General features: G+C 44.8%; 1 protein-coding gene and 2 pseudogenes across 2 annotated transcripts in view; 2 read left to right on the top strand and 1 right to left on the bottom strand.

Moving 5' to 3' along the window:
- Nucleotides 1-2,523: 2,523 nt before the first annotated feature.
- LOC146315937 (uncharacterized) lies at nt 2,524-5,442 on the top strand (annotated as a pseudogene).
- Nucleotides 5,443-5,600: 158 nt separating this feature from the next.
- LOC146315936 (uncharacterized) lies at nt 5,601-7,731 on the top strand (annotated as a pseudogene).
- Nucleotides 7,732-14,167: 6,436 nt separating this feature from the next.
- Nucleotides 14,168-26,934, bottom strand: part of birc6 (baculoviral IAP repeat containing 6) — a 152,153-nt gene continuing 139,386 nt past the window's right edge. For both annotated transcript variants that reach the window (XM_084735907.1, XM_084735908.1), the window contains exons 72-73: nt 17,207-17,341; nt 14,168-15,434 (exon numbers count right to left, since the gene is read on the bottom strand). In XM_084735907.1, the coding sequence (XP_084592033.1) occupies nt 15,255-15,434; nt 17,207-17,341 (315 nt within the window). In that variant the 3' untranslated portion in view covers nt 14,168-15,254. The remainder of the gene's footprint in view (nt 15,435-17,206; nt 17,342-26,934) is intronic.

Raw genomic sequence — 26,934 nt, 5'->3', positions numbered from 1 at the left:
CTTTTTTTCTCCCCATTTATGTTGTTGCAAATTCAAATTCGCCCCATGTATTGCCCCTGTCACTGCCAACTCCTAGTGTAAGCACATCGAGGGAAGCTTGTTCAGAAAAATGTCAGGCTTTAATTGGGTTTGGGGTGAAATATGCTAATGAGGGACTGGTTTGGGTTGGGTTCAGACAGAATTGGGCCTGGGCCTTCTGGGTTTCAACTTTTCTGGCCTGATTAAAGGTCTACAGTATTATACTGATCTTCAAAGGCTTCCATTCATGTGAACACCATCAGCTGGCCACTTTCTATATGTTACCTAAAGTTCAGAAAGAACCAAAGGACAACACTCCAGGCAGAACCATTGTGGCCCCCAATGGAACCCTCACAGAGCTGCCTCACTATGACTTGATATGACTATTTAAAATCTTAATTTCATAAGCTACCTTCATATGTCCAGGACACCAAAGACGTTTTGAACCAGTTAAGTGGAGTTGATGACACTGTCTGTGACTTTATAGTTCCTATGGATGTAGAGGCACTTTACACTGATATTGATCACTCTGATGGCCTTAGAACAGTTAGTTCTCATTCATAGCACTCGTTTCGATGTCTCACTATGGGATATGCCCCCCGACATATTCCTCAGAAGCATATATCTCATTACGCCAATCCTGATTGGCTAGTGATCTTGATGCCTGCGTCAGACAGATCCACCCGCCCTCAAGTAGCTTGCGCTACAATGCAGCGTCATTCAACCACCTCTTCTTGCTTCAGCGCATATCTCAACTCATCACTGGCTAGCTAGCTTAACTGTCCATAGATCGGAGTTATCCTGTCACTCCGTTGCCAGGCGCTAGCTGCCTTTTCTACGCCTCTCGGTCTTCACCATAGACTGGAGCCTCTTCACCTGACCTTTCGAGGTAAGGTTTTTTGTTTTGCTTCAAATTAGCACACCAGCTAATTTGCCGTTATTCCGTGTTAGCACTCCAGTTAACGGAAGATGGACGCTCAACTCCCTCATACCAGAGGAGACGGAGACTCCGGGGGTCGACTCTGTACTTGTGGAAACAACATATCGGGTAAAGACACACACCAGGTCTACTCATGCTGCCTTGGGCTGGAACACACCCGAATGGCCCTCAAAGTTCCTGGTTCATGCAGGCACTGTGCCTATTTCACCGTGAAGAGTCTCCGGTGACGGCTAGCATGCCAAGCTAGCTTGTCGGGACGGGACCCCTACCTGTCTCCCGGCCACGTTCAGAACGACGCAGAGGAGGCGGAGGGGACTGTTGTGGTCGGTGCACCGTACGCTAGCGCTAGATGGGGCTCCCAGCTGGACCTAGCTGCAGCGGCTCCGCCAATGGAAGACATACTGGAGCTGGATTGACGATGAAGACACCTTGGAACTCATATCAGAGGAGAACGAGGATGATGATGATGGCGATTCGTTAATGCCCCCCGCTCAGGCTGCAAACACGGCGGTAGCGACGGCACACCTGCCTCCCCCGCCCTCAGCATGGATATGCAGGCCATGTGCAAACGCGCCGCATCCGGCTGAATATCCCCTGGCCTGCAGTGGTAACGGAGACCTCCAGATCATGTTACGAAGGAAAGAAATTGCCACAGGCTACGAGGATGGCAAAACAGCAGCTCCCAGTTTTCCCTGAACTGCTGGAGGAGGCATCCCTCTCATGGAAGGATCACCCGTTCAGCAGTAAAAGCCCTATACAGGGGGCTTCTTCCCTTGATTGTGATGGCATGGAGAAGTTTGGCCTGCTCCACATGCCCCCCATGGAGCTGTTAGTTGCAGCCCACCTCCACCCGCGACTGACAGCAGCGTCCTCTCGGAGCCCCACACTGCCGTCAAAAGCAGACCGTTTCCAGTCCACCATGACTGAGGAAGCCTACAAAGCAGTGGCTTTGGCTGTCAGAGTGCTTAATGCCTCCTCTATGCTCGCGGCAAACCAGGCGGAGCTGTATGAGGACATGGCGACTAAATTTGACAGTGATGTGTGGGAAGCGATTACTGTGATTACAGACATTTGCCTCCGCGTGCAATGCTGTGCAGTCCAAGCTACAGGCAAATCTCTGGGGATGATGGTTCTGCAGGAAAGAGCCCAACCTGACAAACCTGTCTGACAGGGAGAGAGAGGACATTTTGGACATGACAATTGTCCCCAATGGCATCTTCGGCTCCGCTCTTGCTTCAATGCAGCAGAGGTGTGAAGCTAAGAAGAAGGAGCATGAGGCTCTCCAGCTCTGCCTTCCCCACAGGAGTGAGATCCCGCCTCTGCCAGCCCAGCGACAGACCTTCGCCCAGGCTGCTTCGCAGCCCCCTCCCCAGTTCAAAATCCAAAAACGGCCGAAACCCCAGCCCGCCCAGGTACCTCTGCCACAGATGGAGGTCCAGCCGAGCTGGCCAAGAAAGGCCCCGACACTGGCAGCAGCTCCTCCTGTTCAACAGGCTCAAGCTGCCTGTCAGCAGGCCAGGAAGAAGAAGAGGGCAGCCTGACGGCCTACTCTCTCCCCGCTGGTGATGGAGCTGGACATTTCCCGTTCTCCAGCCCCACCTGTTCTGTTCCAAGATGTGTTGCAGGGGGTCCCCCAGCCCCCGGTCTCCCCGCTGTTGCGGACGGTGCCAGAGTGGCACGCGCACATCCCAGCCAAGAGGACAAAAAGGCTTTGTTCCAGAGACAGCTGATCCTGTCTCCCTTTTGAATCACACAAGCACACATCCACAATGTTTATTAATAAACCTTGTTCCACTGTTGCATCCAGACCTGAGGTCAAGGGCGCAGCCAAAAACAATAAACAGAACAGTAATAACTTCACCGTCCCTGGTGGAGGCTACTGCCTCCCTCAGGGCGCGGGCGGTCACCGACCCTGTCAGCGCACTATCACCCCACGCATGCGCAGTGTCGCCGAGTGGTCACAACCAGGCTCCGCCGACAGATGGCCCTGTAACACAACATTTAGGGGCTCATGGGGCGAGCGACATGATGGAGGCTGCCACCTCTTTCTTTCTGAGGAGGAAGAGATGGGTGGTGCTCACAACATCAGCCTGGGTACTGAAGATAATATCAAGAGGGTATCAGCTACAGTTCGCTGTTACTCCCCCTCAATTCTCGGGGATAGTATACTCCCAGGCTCAAGGGGAGTCTGCTTGTGTTCTGCAGGATGAAATTCTCTCGCTGTTAGAGAAACGAGCGATAAGCATTGTGCCACCCGACCAAAGTCGGAGTGGCCTTTAATCCAGGTATTTTCTGGTCCCAAAACCGGGGGGAACGGAATTCGCCCGATCCTGGATCTAAGAGCTCTGAACAAATACCTCAGAAAATACAAATTCAGGATGCTCACGCACGCATCCCTGATTCATTTGGTGCACCAGGGTGATTGGTTCACATCTGTCGACCTGAAAGACGCATATTTCCACATTCCGAGTTACCCTCCACACAGGAAATATCTGAGGTTTGCCTTTCGGGGCGTCTGTTATGAGTACAGAGTGCTTCCTTTCGGTCTATCCTTGAGCCCGAGAGTGTTCGTCTGATGTACCGAGGCGGCGATAGCCCCGTTAAGACGGCGGGGCATTCGTTTGGCTACGTACTTAGACAACTGGCTTCTTCTCGCACGGTCGGAGCAGGAGGCTATGATGCAGACGAATGCCCTCATAAAACACCTGGTCGACCTGGGTTTTATTATAAACACCGAAAAGAGTGTGTTATTACCAGTACAGAGTATAATCTTCCTGGGGTTATCTCTGGATTCGGTGCCTTTCATAGCCCGCCTGTCCGCGGAGAGAGTGAAGGCATTCAGAACGTGCCTCGCACGCCTGCACAAATCTGTTCCTTTCAGATTATGTCTGCGACTACTGGGGTTGATGGCGTCAGCCATCCTGGTGGTCCCACTCGGCCGCCTGTACATGAGGGATTTCCAGCGCTGGGTGTCCTCCCTCAGACTGGACCCTGTGCGTCATGGCGCGCGTAGGGTAACTCTCACGGCGGACTGTGTCAGAGCGCTGTGCAGTTGGAGACATCCAGCTCTCCTGACACAGGGGGTGACTATGGGCACCGTCCTGTCCCAAAAGGTGATTACTACAGACGCAAGCCTTACGGGCTGGGGCGGTATTTACGAGGGCTGGTCTGTGAGGGGTCTCTGGAGCACAGACCTTCAGCGGTCTCACATAAATTACCTGGAGCTTTTAGCTGTGTTTCTCACTCTAAAACGCTTTATCCCATTTCTCAGGGGGCATCATGTCCTGGTGAGAACGGACAATACGACGACGGTGGCGTACATCAACCGTCAGGGGGGGCTGTGTTCCCGACGGTTACACATACTGGCACGCAGACTGATATTATGGAGCAACAAGCGACTCCTATCTCTGAGAGCGACACACGTTGCGGGGGTGCTGAACCTGGGGGCGGATCTGCTGTCCAGGGGCACGCCATTGTACGGGGATTGGGCTCTGCATCCCCTCCATCCTCCCCCAGAGTGCCTGGCACTGTGGGCCTGGCCCCTGAGTGGTATAATCTGAGCACAGTGGGACTGCCTCAGAATGTGATAAACACCATTCAGAATGCTAGGGCGCCCTCCACCAGGTCCCTTTATGACTGTAAATGGAGGGTGTTTGAAGAGTGGTGTCACAAGAAGGGACATAGCTCTTTTCAATGTGTGATTTTGTAATTCTTGCAGGACTTGATTGACAAACACAAAACTTTCTCTATAGTGAAAGTGTATCTGGCTGCCATTGCTGCATGCCATGTAGGGTTTGATGGTAAAACAGTTGGCCAACATCCTTTTGTCTGCCGTTTCATGAAGGGGGCCTGCAGGCTCCTTCCTGTTTCCAGGCTACTTGCGCCCCCCTTGGGACTTGGTAGTGGTTCTGAATGGGATTTCTGGGCCTCCATTTGAGTCACTGGAGGAAGTCCGCTTGAAACATCTGTCTTTCAAGACAGTGTTATTGTTGGCTTTGGCATCTGCTAAGCGCGTCAGTGACATTCATGTGCTTTCAGTTCATCCCTCATGCAGCCAGTTTGCCCCGGGGCATGGTAGGGTGTCTCTCAAGCCTAACCCGGCTTTTGTACCTAAGGTTGTTGGTTCATATTCTCCCATTGACCTTGTGGCATTTTCTTTACCACCTTTCTCTTCCCTGGAAGAACAGCAGTTGCACATGCTCTGTACGGTCCGGGCCCTGTGCATTTATATGGACAGGACTAAAGGTTTTTGGAGAAGTGACCAACTTTTTGTATCCTGGGCTAAACCGCATGTGGGCAAGCCTATTACAAAGCAACGTCTCTCTCACTGGGTTGTGGGAGCGATTGCTTTGGCATATACGAGTCAGGGTTTGCAGGCACCAGTGGGCCTGCGTGCTCATTCCACTCGTGGCCTGGCTACATCCTGGGCCCTCTTCAGAGGGGTCTCTATTCAGGACATTTATGTTTTTCTTTTCTCAGAGTAGCATGAGTAAATCTTCTCACCAGACAGCCCTTCTTGCTGGGGCGAAGCGAAAAGAGGTGCTTATTTTGAATGATGCTGCGTCGTAGCGCAAGCTACTTGAGGGCGGGTGGATCTGTCTGACGCAGGCTTCAAGATCACCAGCCAATCAGGATTGGCGTAATGAGATACATGCTTCTGAGGAATACGCGGGGGGCATATCCCATAGTGAGACATCTCACTCATGCTACTCTGAGAACCGGGGTTACGCAAGTAACCTAAAGTTATTATCTGTCAGCGAGAGAGGAACTGTGGAACTTGTGGAACATGGGTGCTGAATAATAACATGTTCCTGTTTCAGGATAGATTGTTCAGACAATGTGAAGGGACTAGTATGGTGGCTCACTTTGACCCTGATATGCTTGCTACTGTTTGGGACTTTGGGAGTCTGAATATGTCTTTAATCATGTGATGAATCCATATAATGAAAACTTGAAAATGTATTGTCGATGTATTAATGATGTTTTACTTCATTATAGTTAGGATATTTGTTATATATGTATATACATATACATATATATATACATATATATATATGTATATATATATACATATATATATATATATATATATATATATATATATATATATATATATACGGCCACATCATGCACCCTCACCATTTCCTTGCCCCACATCACTTCCCCGAACAAACTGAGCCACGTTTTTCGTAGGCTGCCCCCCTGCGGCCCTCCCACCTTCCATCACCCCTAAACCAGCCACCAACCAACCTCCCTCGGCCCCTTCCCAAGGGCGTAGATAGAAGAGGGAGACCAGTCCTCTACCAAGGTGGGAGGATAATCTGCAATAACTTTAACGACCTTGGATGCAGCGCTTCCAGCTGCAAATTCCTCCACACCTGCTCCTTCTGCAGCGGGGCACATGCCAGGCCAACTTGTCATTGTAATCCAACCAAGCACAGCTCGCGTAAGTACCTTCATACCCCAGTTGACAAACGTTTTCATAAGGAAGTTGAACAAGGATTCATGATTGGCCCAATCCCACCCTTACCCAAATTCAGAATCAGTCCATTAGGTATAGCCACCAGACAATATTCAGGAAAAAAGAGATCATTGAAATCATTGATCTCTCTTCCCCCCACATTCCACCATCCCAAGTATTAACAACCTCATTCCAATTCCAGACTTCTCAATGCAGTATATGACAATCGACCACGCCATCTCACTCTCCCAATCCACCCCAACTACTGGCATCTCTTTGGTGTCCTCTGGAAAGGTGCTTACTATTTTGCAGTGCACCTGACCTTCTGGTGCAAGAGCAGCCCAAAAATCTTCGACTCCCTTTCCGAAGCACTTTGCTGGATCCTGACAAACAACTATAAAATCCGGTTCATTATCCATCTTCTAGATGACTTTCTCACAGTCATGCCACCTTCTTCTCCCCCGTCATATGGTCTCTCCACTCTGATTTCCGCTTTCCGCGAACTCGGAATACCTCATTCTTTCGAGAAAACAGAGGGTCCCAGCACATCCCTGGAGTTTCTTGGCACCACCCTCACCCTCAACCCTGCCTGCTGAGAAATTTTTTTCCTTACTCATTTCCAATTTCCTCCTGACCCACAGATGCACCAAATAGCCAACTTCTGTCACTCTTGGGTCATCTCAACTATGTCATCCGCATCATCCCCCAAGGTTGATCCTTCTTGTCACACCTCCGTTCCATTGTCACCTCCATTCCATCCCTCCACGGCCATGTCACACTGGACAATGCATGCAAGATGGAACTGAAAATGTGGCATCAGTTCCTCTCATCCTGGAACAGCATCTCCTTTTATGATGACCACATCACCCAGCCAGAAGACTTCCAGCTCTTCACAGACGCAGCCCCCTCCATCTGTTTCAGCGGCTACTTTGATGGCATGTGGTTCTCGGCCAAATGGCCACCCAAATTGGTGTCCCTTACTCCCTTCTCTGCTATCTATGAAATGTACCCGGTCATCATAGCCACTATCCTTTGGGGGCACAAATGGTCCAGAAAGATCATTCCCATCCACTCTGACAATAGCGCCGTCGTTGATATTATCAATAAAGGACGGTCCCAGTGCCTAGACATTATACAGTTCAGGTGGAGACTTACTCTGATTTCCACCCAGAACGAATTCATCATCCGAGCTTTGCATGTTCCAGGTCACAAGAACTTAATCACTGACTCACTTTCTCGCTTCTCATTACAGAAATTCGGACAATTGGCACCAGCCTCCGACCCTCCCACCATCCTCAACTGGAACATCTAGTAACCACATCACAAAATGCCATCCTCAACAGCATTGCCCCGCGAACACTCTCATCTTACCTGACAGGATGGAACTGCTTCAAGGATTTCCACACCTCCCATAATCTACCATTCCCCACTCTCGACGTCTTGATACTCGCTCATTCCATTCTCGATATCAAGTCTTCAACCATTCAGGTCTACATCAGTGGTATTAACTTCTTAGTTAAACTGTCCTCTGGAGCACCATGCCCAGCCCTGTCTCACTCCCACATCGCTATGCTACTCAAAGGTCTTCGAAAGGCCGAACCTCACCTGACACCAAAACGCTTGCCCCTGCATTGCAACACTATGTTCAGGCTATTTGTCTCCTCTCATAGATAAGGTCCTAGAATCAATGTTCCTGCCGGCTTTCTTTGGCTTCCTACACTGCTCAGAGTTCACCACTTCCTCCCTTAACTTCCAACCATCACGACACGCAACCTTGTCAGACATTACAATTCAGACTACCAACACCCTGGTCTTCCACCTTAAATGCAGCAAAACAAACCAGTCTGATCTGCTGCAACCCATCTTCCTCTTTCGACTAGACTCATACCTGAGTCCATATGAACCAATATGCGACTACATTAACTCGAGACTAGTCAATCGAGCATCCTCACAAGATCCTTATTCATCACTGAGATGGGTAAGGCCACCTCTGGTTCCATCACCATTTCCGCCACATCCTGTACAGATCAGGAATATCTCCTGAGCTATACTCTGGGCATTCTTTCCGCATTGGAGCCGCCTCAACTGCATCCAAGTCGGGGATTCCCAACCACATCATCAAAATTCTGGGTTGCTGGCCCTCTCCAGCTTACCTCTCATACATCCATCACGACCTGAAAGACATCAGAAATGCCTACATGCACCTGTCCGTCTGAAGTTCTCTTGGGGGCTTCACACACTAGGAGACTGAGAGAGATGGTACCCCCACGCAGAGTCTCAACCCTGCCAGGTTCCCTTCCGTCTTCCAGCCACCAGCTGACTCCACCAAACCCATCCATCCATCCATCCATCCAACTCAAACCCCACATCCTCGTCGCCACTTCCTCCCATCCCATACATCTCTCATCCAACAACCCCTCATCCCACAACCCTTTACCCTCATTCCTCACCCTACATCCTGCTTCCCTTACCTCATCCCCCTCCCTTTATTCCGCATCCCTTTACCCTCATCCCACCATCCCTCAAACCCTATCCCCTTCCCTCATTATCTCCAACCCGCACCCCCCCGCCCCCCAGACCACTACTTCATCTTCCAAGCTCTCCTCCATCCATCATAATCACTAAACTGCAAATCTACGTTGGGGTGGTCTTTGTTAGTGAAGTGACTTTGAACGGGGCATGGTTGTTGGTAGGGCTGGTCTGAGTATTTCAGAAACTGCTGATCTACTGGGATTTTCACGTATAACCATCTCTAGGATTTACAGAGAATAGTTTGAAAAAGAGAAAATATCCAGTGAGCGGCAGTTCTCTGGGCGAGAAAATGCCTTGTTGATGCCAGAGGTCAGAGGAGAATGGCCAGACTGGTTCAAGATGATGGAAAGGCAACAGTAACTCAAATAACCACTCGTTACAACCAAGGTATGCAGAAGATCATATCTGAACACACAACATGTCAAACCTTGAAGCAGATGGGCTACAGCAGCAGAAGAACGCTGCCTGGCTGATGAGTCTTGATTTCTGCTGCGACATTCAGATGGTAGGGTCAGAATTTGGCATAAACAACATGAAAGCATGGATCCATCCTGCCTTGTATCAACAGTTCAGGCTGCTGCTGGTGGTAGTGTAATGGTGTCAGGGATATTTTCTTGGCACACTTTGGGCCCCATAGTACCAACTGAGCATTGATTAAATGCCACAGTCTACCTGAGTATTGTTGTTGATCATGTCAATCCCTTTATAACCACAGTGTACCCATCTTCTGATGGCTTCTTCCAGCAGGAAATCACACCATATCACAAAGCTCAAATCATCTCAAACTGGTTTCTTGAACATGACAATGGGTTCACTGTACTCCAGTGGCCTCCATGGTCACCAGATCTCAATCTAATAGAGCACCTTTGGGATGTGGTGCAACAGGAGATCCTCAACATGGATCTGCAGCAACTGTGTGATGCTATCATGTCAATATGGACCAAAATCTCTGAGGAATGTTTCCAGCACCATGTTGAATCTATGCCATGAAGAATTAAGGCAGTTCTAAAAGCAAAAAGGGGATCCAATCTGGTACTAGCAAGGTGTACCTAACGGTGAGTGTACATTTTTTAACAGGTGTACAAGCATTTTTTAACAGGTCAGTCTTGCCTGGTCCAACATGGCAGTGATGTTGACGTATCGCACACATGGGTTGAAGTGGTCAGTGTGGTGTCTACAGACATCTGTCTATACCACAGACGACCCCAGTCTCAGCATTCAGGAAAGGCTGTTTTTAGGTGGCAGAAGGAGCATTCTATACAATTTAACAACTATTCTTACTAGCTTTGCTAGATTGGGTGTAATCTGAGACAAATTATGGATATTGGAATAATGAAAATGTAAAATGAATAAATTCAATTTACAAAATAATAATAAGAAAAGATCAACAGATACAACTATCATGTAATCTCCGTATGTCTTTTGAGCTTTGGTGAGGCACTGCGTAACGCAACCACACAATACTGATTGTGTGTCTTTTGCCCTGTAACCTCACAGACTTGTAGTTTTATTGACATGTTTCTAATATGACACTATAGGCTATTCTTTTCAGTAAATGAGATGATTGTAGCAAATAAGTATTTGGGCGAATGTATGTTCCTGTTCCATTCATATGTTACCTGTTAAAAAGGACTTTACAGAATGATGTCATGATGTCACAGCTGACTCAGACAGTCAGACAACCGTGTGAAATATAATTTGAACTGTTTGGAGTCAAAACTTAAGTGACTTAAGTGATTCACACAAAATGTGAAAGGCTGTATCTAGATCCTGTGTGTTTGGTTTGTCCGTTCTGGGCTCCTGTAGGAACATGGTGGTTCAAAAGGTGATTTCATGTTCTGCCCTTGCTTTGAGGATATGTCTGTCTGTCAGTTCACCACTTTGCTCCAAAATACTTTAACACCTGTGGGATGGATTGCCATGAACTTTGGTATAGTCATTGTTCCCATCACAACTGACTAAATATTTCATCTGGTTCCTCCAGCAGATCAACATTATTAAAGGACCAGTGCATAGGATTTAGTGGTATCTGGCAGAGAACATGCAAATTGTAAGCACCTCATCTCACCCTTCCAAGCACGTAGAACCTAACCTGACCTGACAGATTGTTTGTTACACAGAACCATCTGGGAAGTCATCCTCAGAAACACTTTGGAAAAGGGCACACACTTTCAAAAAACACTAAGCAGGTGATTGGATGAACCATCTGTCCATCACGTCTAACACGGGATAACTTCAACGAATCAAATCAACAAACCATAAGACATAGTAGTAGAGGTACTGTGCGAAGCAGCTAGATTCACAAGATCATGCAGGAATCTTTTGGTTCTGTGTAACAAACCATCTGGCATATCAGGTTATTACCAGTGGAGTCAGTGGGTAAATCAAATTCTTGGCAAATCCGGTTGGGAGAAGAGTGAAGCATCTTGGAGAAAATCATCATCACGGAGAAAAGCTGTCAGCGTTGTTCTTAGCTCTTCTTCCAATGAAAAAATACTCTCCAGTTCTGATATAACTGATGTTATCACCTCTCCTCTAACCTCTTCAGGAGCTGACACTGTTTGTTTGAGACGAGTCATTTCCATAGACGATTCTTGCTGTTGTCACACCTAAAACCACACCTGTAGCTGCCAGTAGTCCTTTCTAGGATGCTGATTGGCTGCACCACCTTTGGTGCAGACACAAATGGATAACTTCAGATAAATCCTAGTAAGATGGATTCTCACAAGATCTTGCAAATCCAGCTGCCTTGCAAGGTAATGTAGAACCTAGGATGATGGTGACACTCTGAATCTAGAGCCTGTGTTTGTTCTGGGCTACTGTAGAAACATGGCACTCCAACATGGCATCCTCCACGGAAGAAGACCTGCGCTCTGTAGATATACACCAATCAGGCATAACATTATGACCACCTGCCTAATATTGTGTTGGTCCCCCTTTTGCTGCCAAAACAGCCCTGACCCATTGAGGCATGGACTCCACTAGACCCCTGAAGGTGTGCTGTGGTATCTGACACCAAGATGTTAGCAGCAGATCCTATAAGTCCTGTAAGTTGCGAGGTGGGGCCTCCATGGATCGGACTTGTTTGTCCAGCAAATCCCACAGATGCTCGATTGGATTGAGATCTGAGAAATTTGGAGGCCAATTCAACACCCAAACTCATTGTCGTGCTCCTCAAACCATTCCTGAACCATTTTTGCTTTGTGGCACGGTGCATTATCCTGCTGAAAGAGACCACAGCCATCAGGGAATACCGTTTCATGGTCTGCAAAAACGCTTAGGTATGTGGTACGTGTCAAAGTAAGATCCACATGGATGGCAGGACCCAAGGTTTCCCAGCAGAACATTGCCCAAAGCATCACACTGCCTCTGCTGGCTTGTCTTCTTCCCATAGTGCATCCTGGTGCTATGTGTTCCCCACGTAAGCAACACACGCACCCAGCCTTCCACATAATGTAGAAGAAAACGTGATTCATCCGACCAGGCCACCTTCTTCCATTGCTCCGTGGTCCAGTTCTGATGCTCACATGTCCATTGTTGGCGCTTTCGGCGGTGCACAGGGGCCCATACGCAACAAACTGTGATTCACTGTGTATTCTGACACCTTTCTATCAGAACCAGCATTAACTTCTTAAGCAATTTGAGCAACAGTAGCTCGTCTGTTGGATCGGACCACACGGGCCAGCCTTCACTCCCCATGTGCATCAGTGAGCCTCGGCCACCAATGACCATGTCACCAGTTCACCACTGTTCCTTCCTTGGACCACCTTTGATAGATACTGACCACTGCAGACCGGGAACACCCCACAAGAGCTGCAGTTTTGGAGATCCAATTTGGCTCTTTTCAAACTTGCTCAAATCCTTGCACTTTCCCATTTTTCTTGCTTCTAACACATCAACTTTGAGGCCAAAATGTTCACTTGCTGCCTAATATATCCCACCCACTAACAGGTGCCATGATGAAGAGATAATCAGTGTTATTCACTTCACCTGTCAGTGATCATAATGTTATGCCTGATTGGTGTAAAAGGCTCATTCTCAAGTAACAAAAACACAATTCACCATTTTTTTTTCAGGAAATCACAGACTGATGAAAACAAACATATATTAATATATTATTTTCTGCCAGTAGATCCCTCTAAATCTGACACACTGGTCCTTTAATGAATCTCATGTTTTCTGACCAAAATACCTGCAAAACTAATGATATTTACATCAGTTAAATGCCAATTACCCTATAATGCAAATGAATGTTAGCATGTGAAACTGAGATGGTGAACACAGTAACGCATGTAGAGCCTCACAGAGTGCTAGCATAGCTGTCAACTCTCGGTCTTGTTGAGTGTTGAACTCAAAAATACCTAATGATGTTTAGTCAGGAGTATTTGATGTTACAGAGAAATACAGAATTCGGGCAATGGTTTAAAGAGACAGTTCACCCCGAAATCAGAAATATGTATTGCAAATACATTTAGTGCTATTTATCCATCTAGAATTTGTTGGTGTGAGCTGCAGAGTTTTGGAGATATCGGTTGCAATAAATAGCACTCAGCTTGTGGTGCTCAAAGCACCAAAAACACCAAAGAACAAAACACCATCAAAACCTTTGTCTCTTCAAAAATCATGACCAGGTTACTCAGGATAATCCACAGACCTTGTTCTGAGCAGTTTCATGTAGGAACTACTTTCTTTCTGTAGTACAATCTACAGGAACTATTTTAAAATCTATTGGAACTACTTTCTTTCTACTAGAAAGAAAGGAGTTCCTTAATGAAACTGCAAAGTTCTATGATATTGCAGAGGATGATGGATAAACAGCACTACAGGTAAGAGAATTTTTTTGGTTTTGTAGTGAACCTTTAAAAATAACAAATTTAGAAGGTGAGGCATTTCTAAGGTTGTCAAAAGACACTGAAAATAAATTTAACTTAAATGAAATAGCACAAAAAACGAAACCAAATCCAATCCCAATACTCTGATTAAAAACAAGACATAATGTGAGTTTTTTTCTTTCAACCTCTTGACCAAAGTGTTCACTGTCACACTCCCCATTGATACATGACACTGACAAGTCATCATCCTTGTACCAGCCTGTTCTTTAACTCTCTAAATCTTTGCTCACTGTCTCTGCAGGACGTCTTTTCTCTCTGTCTCGTTGAGGCGACAGCTCTGATGTTCTGTTAAATGCAGAAAGAAACATTCGCACAATCAATCCATACTTTCAAGCTCCATTTAATGTCCTAGCAAAAGGAGTATGTGACTGTTCTAAGGAGTGAGTAAAATAGAAAGTGCATTTTTGTTCACTGGAGTTCAACATAATAAAAAAAGATCAAAGCAGTTTTTTATGTCAGACGGAGCAGAATTATTAATTTTGTAGAAATAGCAAAGAAATCAGTAAAGGTACTCTGTTGGAGTATTTGGTGGTATGGTGTAGATCAAAGGCACATCACAGCTTTGTATCTCACTGGGGATTGTTGCACACGCACAGAAAACACACATACACATGCACAAGCCTTCAAAATACATTTCCCATGTGGCTCTGACACACAGTCTTACGATCTACAGTCATGTCAATGGAAAACTGTCATGGAGAAGTTCTGAGAGGCAAAAAATGTTTATCCAGAGCATGGTGTTTTTTAATTTGGAGCCTTTAAAAGGGATAACATAGCATTTAAGAATGTCCATCTCAGTCTTTATTCAAGTGAATATGATCGTAGAGAAATCAGATGAAGCAAAAGATGACCAGAGGGGCTTTTTATCTCAGATTCTGTTACGTGTGTTTTCTTATTCTCTCGTTTTTTTTTTAAATAGTATCCTTAAAGAATGACCAATATATCCTCGGTTACAACTGTTCTCTCACTAACAGTCCAAAAGAAAAAACAAAAAAGGAAATTAACATTCAGTAAACATTCTTCACTAAAGGTAGTTTCCCTTATATAATCTGTAATTTTCCTCTGCCATTATGTATACATAAACAAGTTTAATACCAATCAGTGGTTATTTCACAATTGGAAAAAAGCACAAAATGTTTACACTCTTTTACAGGTAAATAAAAGTTTTTGTTGACTGTTTTCAATACGGGCGTAGCATAGTTCAGAGTTCATCTCATCGCCTTCTGGTTCCCCACGTCCCCTCGTCCTCTGCTATTCTGCTATTAGATCTTTACATACAAATATTGACAAAGTGGAGGCTTGTGCTCTGAAGCCATCGAGTCTTTGAGAGAGAAATAATCAGAAGGGGAAGGGGGAGGGTTGGAGAAGCTGGGAAGGGAGGGGAACAGGGTTGGGGGGGCAGGGCAGGGACTCATAGCTGGCCCTCGCTGCAGTGGTTGTCCTGACTGCTGCCCGGCTTCTCTGCGTCCTGACTGGGCAGTTCTTTGAGGATGAGGGTGGCGCTCCTCTCGGAAAACTCGTCACCGTCGGGCTCCAGACCATCAGGGCAGGGCAGCTTCAGGAGCTCCTCTCTGAGCTGAGCTGTGTGTCTCTGCAGGGAAAACACACGAGTCAGGATGGGATAGTTTCAAATACAGTCTCTTTAAAATATACAGAAACAAAACTTGCTTTTATACTCCGTTTTCTATATTAAGACCCTCATCTGTCCCTGTCCTTCCTTTTGTCCATATTACGTTAGAACAGGAGTTCCCTCTGATAGCATGGACACAGAGGGCCTTGCATGGACCTAAGAGCCATGAGAATACCAAGTTGCTAACAGCACACACACACACACACACACACACACACACACACACACACACACACACACACACACACACACATATATATTCACATATACACAGGGAAAAAAATGCCCCTCGCTATAGAAAGATGCCAAAATCTCCCTAAGTACTGATCTGAAGCCTCACGCCAATATAGTGAGAACTTTTTTAGAGTTTCTCTTTTTAACTTTGAGTGATCATTAACTGTATTAAGCCTATAAGGACTATATTGAACACTGATGCGCACACAGTGTGACCCATCTGCTAGGCTCAGGAGCAGCTTCTGAATGAAAATGGAATGTAGAATCTGTCAATATCATGACTCTGAAAACACCAAATTACTTGTTTTAACAAATTTTGTTAGTTTAAAATAAGAAAAATTGTAAAACATGACTTCGATGAGGCCGTTCAGTCAGACAGTGACAGATCACAGGCTGAATCTGGCATTTCATCCTGTCATGCAGTGAAGATCAAGCTGCATACACAGTTTACATTATGTTCATTATAATGTTGATTCATGTTGAAATGACGTTCTTTTGTCTCAATAATTATTTATTATTATTATTATATATTAATTATTAGCACCACCAGATAAAACACTGAAATGATCAGGTTTGGAACCCACATACATAGCATGATAATTCCCAGGGTAGAAAATGTGCCATTTTCAGGAAAATATCACTTCCTACCCCTCACCACATCGCACTTTAACATTATATAGGCCCACATTTTTGAACCCCCTGAAATAATGACATTCTCATCAGCCCCTGCTGTACTTTGTGTTAAGTGCTAATTGGTAAATGTTACCATGCTACAGTAAAATAGTGAGCATGGTAAATGTTATACTAGGAGACATTACTAAGTTGTTATGTTGTGTTATATTCCACAAATTATTCCAAAAGTATTTCACTTTTAAGAGACTCTCTTAAAAATTTCTGAGGAAAGTAGCTAAGATTAGAGGGCTTTCCCTTACATGTCCTAAAGAAATCCTTATGTTGATTTTATGCAACTAATTTTTCCTCAGGCTTCCTTCAGTAAAAATTAAGGTTAACTTTAATCTGACAGTGTTGTCTTCAGTGTGCTGCAGCTGGCTGTGCTCCGGCCTCTGATCAGTGGAGATTATTTACAGTGGGGATTAATTGTACTTATTTACTGCCAGAGGGAGAAGAGAGCAGAGCTGCTGAGGTACTGAAGACTCTCACAGTATGTGTTTGAATGTGTGTATGTATGTTATGAACTGCTGGGGACGTAAATTAAGGTCTGTTGAGGGCCCGCTGTCCCCTGCAGCCAGTTCACTGTTTATTAGTGGGGCACAAGGCTCAAACACCAACTGTGCTTTCATGCACTGAAACCACCTGCTGCACTCTGGTCTCTGTAAGGAGCTCATGTCTTAAAACAGCACAGAAACATGAAACCTGACTTAATATACATCGGACTTTACCTGTGAGATATTTATACTAAAGCGAGGAACTGAAAATGTAATGTAATCCCAAATGTTGATTATTTTTTTCTACATGGAGTATATTTCATTTAGTATTACCTTCAGTGCAGCAGCATGATGGGACATGGTGCGGCCCACTCTCTTGTCACTGCTGTACTGCTGGATGTCAGCGATCCACTCCTCACACTGACACATGATCTCTGTTCGCTTCAGGTAGAAGTGTTTGTGGATCACCTGCAAACACACCACACAACAGTGTTAAAGCACAGAGCAACAGAACACAGAAGGACTTCTGTCCTGAACACAAAAACAGAGAAGACTTAATGTGGTTACAGGAGGAGCTGTTAAGTGTGGCTGGGGAGAGGGACATGTGAAACACCCTGCAAAACTGCCCTGGAAGTATGGATGAAAGGGAGGGATGGGCATTAGGATGAATATATCAACTGCAACTGACAGTTCTAATGACTTTTACATGCTTTTCTATTAAGTCTGAAGTAAACGTGCCAATTAAGCTCATCTTAATTCGGATAAAAGGGAGAAGCTTGAATTCAGGTGTACGGTTGTAATTTTCTTTTTAATTAGGAAAATAGTGAACGTAGTTCGTAGTGAACTCACCACTCACACACATCTCCCTGCTGAGACATGGTAGGAGGTGGAAGCGGGGATGAATATATCACCAATTGCCAGTTGACATGCTGATGGTGGTCACAAAGCAGACCACCCAACCCTATGGACGGACGGATGGATGGATGGACGGATGGACATTCACAAATTTTAAGCTGTATGATTATTAAACATGCTGCAGTCCCAAACCTCCACCTTAACACAGTGGTTTTAGTTGCTCACATTTTGGCAGATGATAGGCCAGATTAATATCTGTTTGAGATCATTTTTCACTTGCTGATTACCTGATGGAACAAGTGGGCTCATGTCTTCCATCATCGTCTGTGTGATGAGTCTAGTCTCTGCCTGTACACTGTATCTAATGAAGCAACATGGCACATGCAGCATACAGATTCCTCTTTTCCAATGAGAATAGTCAACAAGATCAACTTCACTCTTCATCTCTCCATTACTGAAGGGCTGTTTATTATCAAGGGTGCTTAAGTCACTCTCTGACATCATATGTGCGACACTATGCTCAATAGCTGATGTCAATCATCTACACCCAAGTCCCCTGATTTCCCGCCCCTCCAGCCGACTTCATAGCAACAACCAGCAGGGCCAAGCCATCAGTATGCAGCGAGCGCTATGGTGGACGTGTCTGTGGCTGCTGCTCTGCTGGTGAAGGGAGTGGATTAGTTATTATAGTGGCTGCTGATTTGCTGTTTACCAGGAGGCAGCAGAAAGGGTTTGGGGGTTGGGTTTGGCTTTAATCTCTCTTCCTTCTACATCTCCCTTTGCTCTCTTTATCTTCTCTCTATCTTTGCTGCTATTTCTCATCTTCTCTTCTGTCTATTGTTCCCCCAACCACCCACTCCCTCAGCTGCTTAAGTTACATGCATTGAGGTGGACAACAGTCCCCCAGTGGGAGGGACTGTTTCAAGGTCATGTGTGGTAGACAAGGTGAGATCAGCTGCAGCCACATCTAAAGCTACAGGGATTAAGACACCGAATCAGTATATAACCTATGATCACAAACATACACAGAAGCACACGCCTGACATTATGCGTGGACATTTTTAGACATATGCAGGGGCATTTTCTCAGAAGTTCCATGCGGCGAGGGCCTGTAGCCATTTAACTTTTGGTATTTGGACATGACCATCAATCACAGCATGCAGGGAAGCTCTGTATGCAAACCATCTCTGATTATGATGCAAACACTGGATGAAGGCATCTTGACAAATGACCTTTCAGGATATACGTCTTCTCTCGCTCTCTCTCTCTCTCTCTCTCTCTCTTGCTCTCGCTCTCGCACGTGCACACGCACGCACGCACGCGCACACACACACACACACACACACACACACACACACACACACACACACACACACACACACACAAATGAGTACATTCAGCTCATATGTGCAGTCAGAGACGAGGCCCTCTGATTGAGAGCGCTGGCTGCCAGATAAACTCAGTGACCTTTGAGGTAATGTTGTCCACTCATTATTCCACAGGGCAACCGAAGGCGGTAGAGGAGCAGAGGAAGGGGTGTCTCGAAATACTCGACACGTGAAGGGTCAAGGGCGAGAGTGAATCAAGCAGCCACTAAAACGTTACATATTCTTAGTTTCTGGTGTTTCATCAGTAGTGTGCTGGGGCCTCAGGTACCTGCCCTACTAACTCTGACCACAGCCATCACAAACTGTCACCGGAGCAGAAATATTCCTAATGCTAATGTCATAATATTGGAGAGTTGGGTATCAAAATGTTTGATCGAGACAAATATACCTCTGTACTACAGAGCATCAAAACATTCTGGTATTAAACTCTTATTCAGAAACACGTTTCGATGCTTCATCTCGTCAGTGTCAAGAAAGGATGCCCTGAAGGAAGCCCAGTTCTAAATGAGGACCAATTCTAAATGAGTAAAAAGACTAAGAGTCTGCAGCCAGCAGCCAGCTCTGTGAGGCTGTACTTTGGCACAACAGCGTCATAAACTAAATGTTAGCACGCTAACACTTTCACAATGATGGTGCTAAAATGCTCATCTTTTACAGGTATAATGTTAACTATAGATGACATTTTATTTAATACGTTGTTTATGATTGCTCATAAACAAAGTAATGGCTGACCCACCTTAGTGTGGCTAAGCCCTTTATTTACCAACCAGCCTCTCTCCAGCAGTATATTGTACAAGGTTTCTAACCTTTCTCAACAGTGGAGTCTAAGGGCTTTAAGAGCCCCAACACACTACATAGAATCCAGTAGGGTTGGTTAACTGCAAGAATATATTATCCATCGATGATGGGCTGAATCCATCACTTTTTTGGCCAATTTTTGGGGCCGATATTTGTCATTTTATTTTGCTAATGTATTAGTCTGCAGCGTGACAGCCGCTGCTATATGCCGTGCTCTCATCCAGTGGCCCAGTACACACCCACTCAGCTGACCATGAGTGCTCTGAGCTGGATGAGGAGTGCGAGGAAAACAGCCTGCAGAGTCAGACTCTTTGCAATTTTTTTCACACAGTGAATTAAGGATTTAATTTGACCAAACCAGAGTTGGTAACTGTTGGTGACAGTGGACAACACTAAGAAAGATGGTTTTGGTGAGTTTTACATGTTTTTCTGTCAAGTGCATTTTTTGAAGGAGTTAACAAGCTGGTTGAGCTCATTTTAGGATGGTAAAAGAGAAAAACTTACTTTCAGAAGCAGAGATGCACCGATTTCAATTTTCTTGGCCGATTCCGATTTCCTTTTTTTTTTTTTTTTAGGGCCTGACCTGCCGATTCTGATTTTGGCAGATTCCGATTTTCAGTCTTTCTAAGAACTATACTTGACAGCATTCACAAACATTTTTGCAGCTTTTCTTGTAAAACTTAAATTGGGTGTTCATAATAAAACACTGACTATTAAATATTCATTAAATACTATTTGAATTTTCTCCAGTTTACAGCCAGGCCTTTTTATATTTTTATATTAAGATTATGAATAGGGGGAACGTGATCTCGCGAGATCATCTTGTGGGATTTTGCAGGACGCAATTTCATGTGATCTCTCAGATGTAAACAAACCGGAGACTGACTGAACAGTTTGCTGCAGTAAAACTTTTCCATGAGAAAAACAGATGCAGAAGTTAAACATGCCTGGATGAGAAAATGTTTGAAGAGACACATCAACACAGGTTGTTTATTCTTCAGCCAGAACAGGAGGTGAGATTTTAACTGTCCCTCTGTGAACAGCAGTCTGCTGCTGGCTAACATTAGCATGAAGAGCTACAAAGTTTACGGCTGTTTTGCGACATTATCAGCTGTTCTGTCTCGTTGTAGACTGTCTGTCTTCTCTTTATCGTGTTCTTGGAATCTGTCGCTAACACCAACTTCATGCAAGCATGCAAGCATGCAGGTGGTATTACGGTCAGTTTGTGCGCATGACATGCAGAACATGTGTGTGACAATGACCAGCACAGAATCGGATGTGACGCTAACCAGCTGGTCACCAGTCAGGGCCTGTTACGCTGAAAACCGGCCAGTCGATCATTGCATCCCTATTCAGAAGGTATATGGTTGTATTTCTCAGTTTAAAAAGGAAAACAGATGTGAGAATATTTCATTTGTAATTTTGTGAGTGTAGTGAATTCCCTGCTTGCATACATCTCCCAGCTGAGACTCAAGAGAAGGGGAGGAGGTGGGAAGGAAGATAAGAAGATGTCTCCAATCACTGACTGATGGGCTCACGATGGTTGTTTGATAAATTTTAATATATCGCCCAACCCTAGAGGCTAGTTTACATTTAGGAGTAATCAGGTATCATACAATTAAGGACAGGTGTGGTGCTGAAGCTGGAAAGTCTTCCCAGACCATCAGTGAGCACCATGATGTCTGTTGAGCTACCAGCATGCAGGATGTCTACACTACTCTCCCAGCTACAGCCTGCCACCCCCCCCACACACACACACTAAAAGAAAGAGTTACACACCAGTGTACCTGGTGGCTTGGTTCTACCAAGACAGAGATGTCTCTCTAGAACTGATCAATAATGCAGCAATAGAGAGTAGTCAACAGGACAATCCAATCAAGATAGCTTCCCACCACTTTGTGCTGTGTGTGATAGTGTTACTATGTGATACTGTACACAATGAGTGGGAAGGATTTTGTGTGACTGCAGCTGTGGAAGGTTCATTGAGTGCAGCTCTCAATCCACATAAGCGCGGCCTCCACACGTCAGCCAAACAATATATGGAAGCGGATTCAACCTCCAACGCTGCTCACACAGCATGATCTGTCACCTTACCCGCCCCCCCACTTCTTCATAGCTATGAATCAGATGGTCTCGTCCATGACATTGACCCTCACCCTATGGTACTGAACCATGAGTGGGGGCAGCATTGGTGCTATCTGCCTGAGATGATGTGGAGCAGGGTGTCAGTGGCTCCAAAGGCCCTTTTACACTTAAGTGCAGATGTGAATAAGAAGACTGATGACTGCACACAGCTCACGAACACCAACATAGTGAGGTCCTTACTTACCTCAAACATACACATTTACAAGTGTACTCCCGTTCTTTCTCTCTCTCTCTCAAACACAAACACATACTGATCCATATTTTAACATGTGACCCATTGTCCTTAATTCCACCTGACAATCTGCTGCTGCATAATTCAAACCTGTACTCTATTCGCTAGCTCTTCCTCTATAAATAGCATGTGGTAACATTGAATTCTCACACACGTACCAAAAATAAAATCTTTTCTATGCAATGGGATCTACTAATCCAATGTTCATAAAAGCTAAAAAACAGCTGTACCATCATCATCATGGACGCGGCCAAGCTTAATGTAGGTACAATCGAACCTTGATGATAAAAATTACTTACTATACACTGAGCAAATAATGTTACAGTGTACTTTTTAAAACAAGCAGTATTTTGATTGGATATATAAATAAATAATGTTATAAATAAATATTTGAAATGTGAAATACACTGTTGAGAGTACAAGGCTGAACAATATCTGTGAGGAGCTCTAATATTGAAAGATAAGTCAACTGATTTTGGTATTGGCACGGGGAAGACAATCACAGCTACAAGCCCAAAGTCCTGATGGAGAACACTAGAAGCTGCAGTTTTCATCACACCATGCAGTTTCATAGCGTTGGACAAAATAACCACAGCTCAAGGTCCACTTATTAACTTTTTTTGGAGCTTCCAACTGAATGAAACATTCCATTTTTTCTGAGCACCTTAATGAGTTCATTCATAATCTTGACAGTTCTTTGAAAAAATTTAAAGTCAGAACATCTCCTGTACCGTCCTCACTGAAGGTTCCTGTGTTAAGCTATCCAGTCATCTTAAACAGCTACTCAAATAACTTGATTCCATTTCTGAGGTTTACCTTAATAGTTCTGAGCAAAGGCGCAAAGATTATCAGTGGATTCACTTGCTGAGTGATGAGATGTAACGAGACACTGCAGATCGGATCTTTTCGTTATCGCCCACTGAGCCCTCTATCATTGTAACATCATGATTTAACAGCCTTCTGTATTTGAGGTAGTGTGTTAAGTGTTAAGTTCTATTTCTGATATGTGGGAGAGAAAATAAAATGAAACTGATGCTGCTGGTCATTTCATGTTATGTAAAGTGTCAAGACAAATTACATTGGTGGAAGCAGTGTTTCTTTTCTGTGAGCTGCTGTTTTTTTTCAATTGTGCTGTTGTTATTTTCACTATTGTTTGCTTATTGTAGCCTCCATAGTACAGCTAGCTGGCTAACTTTGTTTCAAGCTTCAGAGAGCTTCGAATCCTTGCCTGGCTAGAATGTGGAAGTTCATCTGTTGCTCCCTTTTCTCTCTGTGGTTTGGGTTTCTGCAAATTATGTTGTATGACAGTGTTTTAAAAGAGGTGGTAGAACTTGATAAACCTGTGATGTACTAGAGCTTCAACGATTAATTGAATAACTGATTATTAATCGACTATTTAATTAATCACCAACTACTTTGAAAATCAATCAGTTGATCTGTGTCATATTTTCATTAAAAATGTCTGAATTATCTGATTTGAATGAACTATGATATAAACCATTACTGTTCCATCCAAGTGCTTCAAATTATAGAGTGATATACATTTCAGGTCATGAATAATTATCAAAACTTCTTCAAGAAGATGGTGCAAGTCTATGAACTTGACAGCTAAAACAATGCATATATTCACAAGTACACTTCAGTACTAGTCAGTACAGTTTGACAAAACTGCTGGCTGGAGTTGTATTTTTAGTTTAGCAGTAATCTACAGCAGATTGGAGAAAACTGTCAACTTTCACAACCAAACAAATAAAGAAGAAAATGGAATCCTGGTGGAATTTTGTGGATGGACCTCGGCTCTAACATGAAGCCTGAATCCCATGCTGAGCTCACATGGTCAATGCTTTCTAACACATTTTCTGTGACAAGGATGCAGCAGTGTTCAAAATGAGGTCAAGATGATGGATACATGCAAGAAGTCTGTGACAGGGTTAGAGAATAGCAGAGCTGTTGCCAGCTGAGAGCCGGTTGTAATTCATCAAGAGAGAGAGAGCAGCTGGAACAGCAAAGGTTGATATGGAGGCTTCTGATGAAGCAGTACAGCATAATCAGACAGCTACAAGAAGACAGAGGCCAACTGGTTTATATGGAGGGCAACTTCTAGGACAGGCTGAGCAACTCTATTGATTTTCAGTCATTCTGGAAGACAGCCTCCAAAGACCTGGAAGGACGCTAGTAGGGAACCATACACAAAATCATGTACTGGGTTTTCACTCAGAAACAATGCTAGGGACCAAAGAACGGAGACTTGCAGATGTGTTACATCTGTATCTGCACTCTATCATCAAGACGGGTCACCGAGAGGATGCCGCTCACTCCTGCTCATAAAGCTGCCACATTTCTGTGTCATGATTCAAAGTACTAAAGATGCTGCCTCATGAGGAGTGACAGGATGTGCTTTGGAAAGTGAGAGATGTGACAGTGTCAGTCAGTCTCTGCAGTGGGGACCACCACATCAGCAGACATTGCTGCATCTTCAGCAACAAAGACAGTAGATGTAAGCCAAAATACTTTGTTCAACAAGCCACACGACTGTCTGACTGTATGCTTCATCCATTTGACAGCATCTTCCTGTACTGATAGAGGCCTTTAGCACTCTGAAAAACACCCATCTCTGAGGGAGGACATGAGAGCAGTCTATGAGCAGAATGATAGTTGTCTTCACATAGATTCTGATGAATGACCTACACACTGCTAGTATATTTGGCATTTGGACCTGCTGGCATTTGTACTTGCTGGTTAGTAGCTCTGTCTAATAACTCACATTTTAACCAGTTTTAGACAATATTTATGCGCCTTTGTTGGATCTCTGTTGTTTTATCTGCACGTTTTTACATAGAGGGAGATTTTAGCCACTGAACGATCTGATCTTCAGTTTTAGTCTCGCGATCAAGGCAGGACTGCTGCTACTAGCACAACCGTTTTTTTTGTTTTTAGCATCTGAGATGTGGGCTCCCGTTGTGGAGCCCTCGCATGTAAGTTTTGCCCTGTGCTGCCCCTCTCTCCACCAAAGCGACACCAAAGATAACAGCGCATACCACTGTTACAACTACTTTTACTGGCCATAGGTGTTCTGTCTCTCCAGCAACCACCAACCACTCACCTCACCATCCAGATGTGACAGCTGCCTCCTCCTGTCCCAGAAAATATCTGAGCTGGAAGGGAGAATATCCGTGCTGTACCAGATCCAGGATGAAGAACAGATCCTTGAATCTCTGATCACCATGGGCCCCGCTGTCACCACCACAAATGCCAGAGAACTAGACTCGACTGTACCATGTTTAGATGATGCTGGTGCTGCTGCTGCTCAAGCAGCAGACCACTGGACAAAGGTGGGAGCTAAACCCAAGGCCACAGTTAGCTCCACTCCTAGCCAGAAGGAGCCGTGGACTGTTGCCCGCAAGGGTAAACATGGTGGGAAGCTTTCCTACCACCTCCCTCCACCTCAGTCTGTCCAGCTGAGAAACAAATGTTCCATCCTGTGTGAGCAGGATTTCCCTCCACTCCCAGCATCGTCCCCGGTGTCTGACAGCCCCCTGTCACCACCTCCACCCTCCACAGTGGTGTCCAAGTCATCTATCCCACCTGTTGACCGTCGCTCTCAAAGGCATGACCCCCCCGCATTCAACTCTTCTTTTTCATTGTCAGTGACAGTGTCCACCGTGCTCACTAGCTCCACCTACTGGCCTATAAATTCATCTCCTTCAAACATTGTTTTACGCAGTTCTCATATTCCTGTTATTGTAACACATAGACCTCGCAACAGAACCACAAACAACTCGCACAGAAATATTAACAACCTACTAAAGATTCCGACTGTTGCTCCAACTTTGGCTCCCAGACTGAACAAGCTTAAAATTGCACTTTTTAATGCAAGATCCATATCCAATAAGACTTTTATTTTAAATGATTTTATCTCATCTGCTAACCTAGATTTTTTCAGAATTTTTATCCACCCTTGTTTTAAATCTTGACAGAATTATTCTCTGTGGTGATTTTAACATTCATGTTGATGACTCCACTAACATTTATACTACTGATTTTTTAAACATCACCTCTTCTTTTAACTTCAATCAGTATGTGTCTGGGCAAACTCATAACCGTGGTCACACACTGGACCTTGTGTTTACACTGGGTGTAGAAATATCCCCTGTCGAACTCTTGGAGATGACTGTATCAGATCACAAATGTATAGTTTTTAACTGTGAATTACCTGCGATCAGTACAGCTACACCCAGCACCTTGTCCACTCGATTTCTTAATGAGCACAGTATCTTAGAGTTCCGCACACTGTTTGGTGATCAAAGTTCACAACTGTCTGAACATCCCAATACCAATGATCTGGCCAACTGCTTCAATCCAATCTGCTTGTCTATTGTCAATACCATGGTTATGGCAACACTAAACAAAATAAGGTCCCCTCCCAAACAGAAACTAGTGAACATGATCTCAGTGTCAGAGTGAATTAATGAAGGGAAATGAAATGGCAGTTCAGTCTGATTGTCAGGTCAGCCCATGAGCAAACATACATTATATTCCCTGGCCTTCCTTAGAGGATTCATCAAAGCACTTGGTACATGACACAAATTGTTCACCACTCGTGATAATACAAAATAATTATGCAGATCCATAAGTGTTAAAAG

This window comes from Lutjanus erythropterus, chromosome 14, assembly GCF_056507025.1.
Source record: "Lutjanus erythropterus isolate fLutEry1 chromosome 14, fLutEry1.hap2, whole genome shotgun sequence".
Classification (NCBI taxonomy): Eukaryota; Metazoa; Chordata; class Actinopteri; order Lutjaniformes; family Lutjanidae; genus Lutjanus; species Lutjanus erythropterus.
This window is presented reverse-complemented; position numbering and strand designations above follow the sequence as displayed.